Below are 3,736 nucleotides of genomic sequence, written 5' to 3' on the forward strand. Positions count from 1 at the left end.
GGACAGTAAAACATCTGAAGGGGACAGTAAAACATCTGAAGGGGACAGTAAAACATCTGAAGGGGACAGTAAAACATCTGAAGGGGACAGTAAAACATCTGAATTGTATATAGTCGTTTTTCTATGGTCAACATATTATACAATACAAATCAATATATTGGGTTTATTGGTTTTCTTTGTGTTCACTCACAGGTTTCATGAATCAGGTGAAATTAGCTCCATGAGGTGAGGAGGAGGATTATTTAACATACTGTTTGAAGAAGGGGACAGTAAAACATCTGAAGGGGACAGTAAAAAATCAGAATTGTATATGGTCGTTTTTCTATGGTCAACATATTATATGATACAAATCAATATATTGGGTTTATTGAGTTACTATGTGTTCACTGACAGGGATGATGGATCAGGTGAAATCGACTTTAGCTACATTATGAGGTGAGGAGGAGGATTATTTAAGATACTGTTTGAAGAGGAGGACAGTAAAACATCTGAATTGTATATAGGTGTTTTTCTATGGTCAATATATTATATAATACAAATCAATAAACCCAATATTTATTTATTGTTTATTGATTTTCTTTGTGTTCACTCACAGGGATGATGGATCAGGTGAAATCGACTTGATGAGGTGAGGAGGAGGATTATTTAAGATACTGTTTGAAGAGGTAGGGCTTCAGATGTTTTCAGAAGATGGGCAGGCACTCTGCTGTCCTAGCTCCAGGGGGACAAACGGGGAGCCCAGCCAACAGAGAGTTGCAGCTGGGAGAGGACAAGCGGGGAGCCCAGCCAACAGAGAGTTGCGGACGGGAGAGGACAAGTGCCTGGATTAGGAGCTGCGCCACTTCCTGTGTGAGGAAAGGTCGTACTCTGCAGATGTTGTAGAGCATGAACCTGCAGGAGAAAGTCATTGCTTTGATGTTTGCAGAGAACGACAGGGTGTTGTCCAGGGTCACGCCAAAATTCTTTACACACTGGGCGGGGGATACCTTGGAGTTGTCAACCGTGATGGAGAGGTCTTGGAGTGGGCAGGCCTTCCCCTGGGAAGAAAAGCAGCTCCATCTTGTCGAGGTTGAGCTTGAGATGGTGGGCCGACATCCAAGCTGAGATATCTGCCAGGCAAGCAGAGATGTGTGTCATCACCTGGGTGTCAGAAGGAGGGAAGGAGAAAAGTAGTTGAGTGTCATCCACATAGCAATGATAGGAGAGACCATGAGAGGACATGACAGAGCCATGTGACTTGGTGTATAGAGAGAAGAGGGCCTAGAACTGAGCCCTGGGGGACACCTATAGAGTGTATGGCAGGGTGTGTGTGTGTTACTTACTTATCTCTCCCTCCTATCCAGTATGTGCCCAGGCCCCAGTAGTGTCAGTTGAGCCCAGGTCAGCAGGGGTCCGACAGGGGGAGTCGGTCAGTTTCCGCTGCCGGGTGGTCAGTGGGTCACAGCCCGTCCATTTGGAGTGGAAGAGAACCAACAACCATCCACTGGCAGGTGGGGCTCTGACCACACATATGCACACAGGCAGACAGACACACACAGGCACGCACACACACACACACACACACAGCCCTTGAATGGTACTCAACTACACAATAGCTGTGACACAATGTTAAATGGACAGTTTATAAAAATGTGATGATTGAACTGGTTCTAACTCGTTCTAACCGGTCCTATCTGCTCTGTCCTTAGATAACGTGAAGATTGGCCCGGATGGTTCCGTGCTCACCGTCGCGTCGCTCCACTACCAGGAACGGTAACCAGGGGCAGTACCGTTGCGTGGGCAACTAACTCTGCGGGCCCGAAGCACCATGATGGCCTTACTGACCATCAAACCGTGATGTGACCATCCCTATCCTAGAGATAGAGCTCCAGGGAGGGGCAGGGCTGAGGGGAGAAGAGCCCCAGAGATAGAGCTCCAGGGAGGGGCAGGGCTGAGGGTAGAAGATGCCCAAGAGATAGAGCTCCAGGGAAGGGGCAGGGATGAGGGGAGAAGAGGCCACAAGATAGAGCTCCAGGGAGGGGCAGGGCTGACGGGGAAGAGAGCCCAGAGAAGTTAAGAGCTCCAGGGAGGGGCAGGGCTGAGGGGAGAAGAGCCCCAGAGATAGAGCTCCAGGGAGGGGCTGAGGGGAGAAAGAGCCCAGAGATAGAGCTCCAGGCGAGGGGCAGGCTGAGGGAGCGAGAGCCCCAGAGATAGAGTCAGGGAGGGGCAGGGATGCGGGGAGAAGAGGCCCAGAGATAGAGCTCCAGGAGTGAGGATGGATGGGTGGTGATGCGGAGGATCATAGGCAATGGGTAGGATGGAGAAAAGTGTATAGTGAGAGGTATCAGGCAGGGCTGTAGTTATAGTAGTTGACATGTAGTGTCAGGGTAGGATGGGGGAGGGGTGTATAGTGAGAGGTATCAGGAGGGCTGTAGTTGTAGTAGCAACATGTAGTGTCAGGGTAGGATGGGAAGGGTGTATAGTGAGAGGTATCAGGAGGGCTGTAAGTTGTAGTAGCAACATGTAGTGTCAGGGTAGGATGGGGAAGGGTGTATAGTGAGAGGTATCAGAGGGCGTGTAGTTTGTAGTAGCAACATGTAGTGTCAGGGTAGGATGGGGAAGGGTGTATAGTGAGAGGTATCAGGAGGGCTGTAAGTTATAGTAGTTGACATGTAGTGTCAGGGAGGATGGAGAAGGGTGTATAGTGAGAGGTATCAGGAGGGCTGTAGTTATGTAGTTGAATGTAGTGTCAGGTAGGATGGAGAAGGGTGTATAGTGAGAGGTATCAGGAGGGCTGTAGTTATAGTAGTTGACATGTAGTGTCAGGGTAGGATGGGGAAGGGTGTATAGTGAAGAGGTATCAGGAGGGCTGTAGTTGTAGTAGTTGACATGTAGTGTCAGGGTAGGATGGGGGAGGTGTATATGAGGAGGTATAGCAGGGCCGTAGTTATAGTAGTTGACATGTAGGATGGGGAGGGTGTATAGTGAGAGGTATCAGGAGGGCTGTAGTTGTAGTAGTTGACATGTAGTGTCAGGTAGGATGGGGAAGGTGTATAGTGAGAGGTATCAGCAGGGCTGTAGTTATAGTAGTTGACATGTAGTGCTGGAGTTGCAGATCATTCTTCATATGGTTGAACTTGAAACGTCAGTAAAGTAAACTTTTTCATGTTATGTCTGTGTACCACCTGAAAAGAAGTGGAAAACCACACTCAACCCTCTCCTCTTCTGTGTGTGTTGTTTGTGTGTGTGTTGGCTGTCCCTTTCGCCCTCAGATTCCCCTAAAGGTGCGGGTGACCCCGGCAGGCCCTGCGAGTCCGGCTTGCGTGAACCTGTAGCTCTGGATGCACGCCACAGGTAGGCCACGCCCTCCGTTACCTGGCAACGCCACGGAACACAGCTGGTAACCCACAAAGACCGAGGACACCCAGTACACTGAAGGTCAGGCTGTCTGCCCGTCACCTACATACAGACATGCTGTACACACCACACACAACACACACACACACACACACACACACACACACAACACACACAAACACACACCACACACACACACCACACACACACAACACACAACCCCCCCGCCTCATACACACGTACTTGTGAGGACTTTTTGCGACCAACAATTGATTACCATTCAAAATGAGTATTTTAACTCTAAAAACCCTAAACCTAACGCCTAACCCCAAAATCTAACCCTAACCACTAAACCACCTAAACCCCTAAACCCAACTTCTAACCCTAACCCTAAACCTAG

At 49.1% G+C, this 3,736-nt stretch overlaps 1 protein-coding gene and 1 long non-coding RNA gene across 10 annotated transcripts in view; both read left to right on the forward strand.

The window, feature by feature from the left end:
- The window catches only part of LOC139025159 (basement membrane-specific heparan sulfate proteoglycan core protein-like), an 11,813-nt gene extending 9,962 nt beyond the window's left edge, over positions 1–1,851 (forward strand). Inside the window, exons 2-3 of the mRNA XM_070440236.1 lie at positions 1,344–1,490; positions 1,689–1,851. Of these exons, the coding sequence (XP_070296337.1) occupies positions 1,344–1,490; positions 1,689–1,756 (215 nt within the window). The 3' untranslated portion in view covers positions 1,757–1,851. The remainder of the gene's footprint in view (positions 1–1,343; positions 1,491–1,688) is intronic.
- Positions 1,852–1,956: 105 nt separating this feature from the next.
- LOC112073633 (uncharacterized) lies at positions 1,957–3,385 on the forward strand. 9 transcript variants are annotated; one of them, XR_011476614.1, is made up of 3 exons: positions 1,957–2,366; positions 2,733–2,895; positions 2,956–3,385. It is a non-coding gene; the product is annotated as an uncharacterized lncRNA (long non-coding RNA). The 9 variants fall into 9 exon arrangements; XR_011476615.1 differs by having other exon boundaries at positions 1,957–2,355; XR_011476616.1 differs by lacking the exon at positions 1,957–2,366 and adding an exon at positions 2,400–2,429.
- Positions 3,386–3,736: the final 351 nt, after the last annotated feature.

Source organism: Salvelinus sp. IW2-2015, unplaced genomic scaffold (genome assembly GCF_002910315.2).
Source record: "Salvelinus sp. IW2-2015 unplaced genomic scaffold, ASM291031v2 Un_scaffold2323, whole genome shotgun sequence".
Classification (NCBI taxonomy): Eukaryota; Metazoa; Chordata; class Actinopteri; order Salmoniformes; family Salmonidae; genus Salvelinus; species Salvelinus sp. IW2-2015.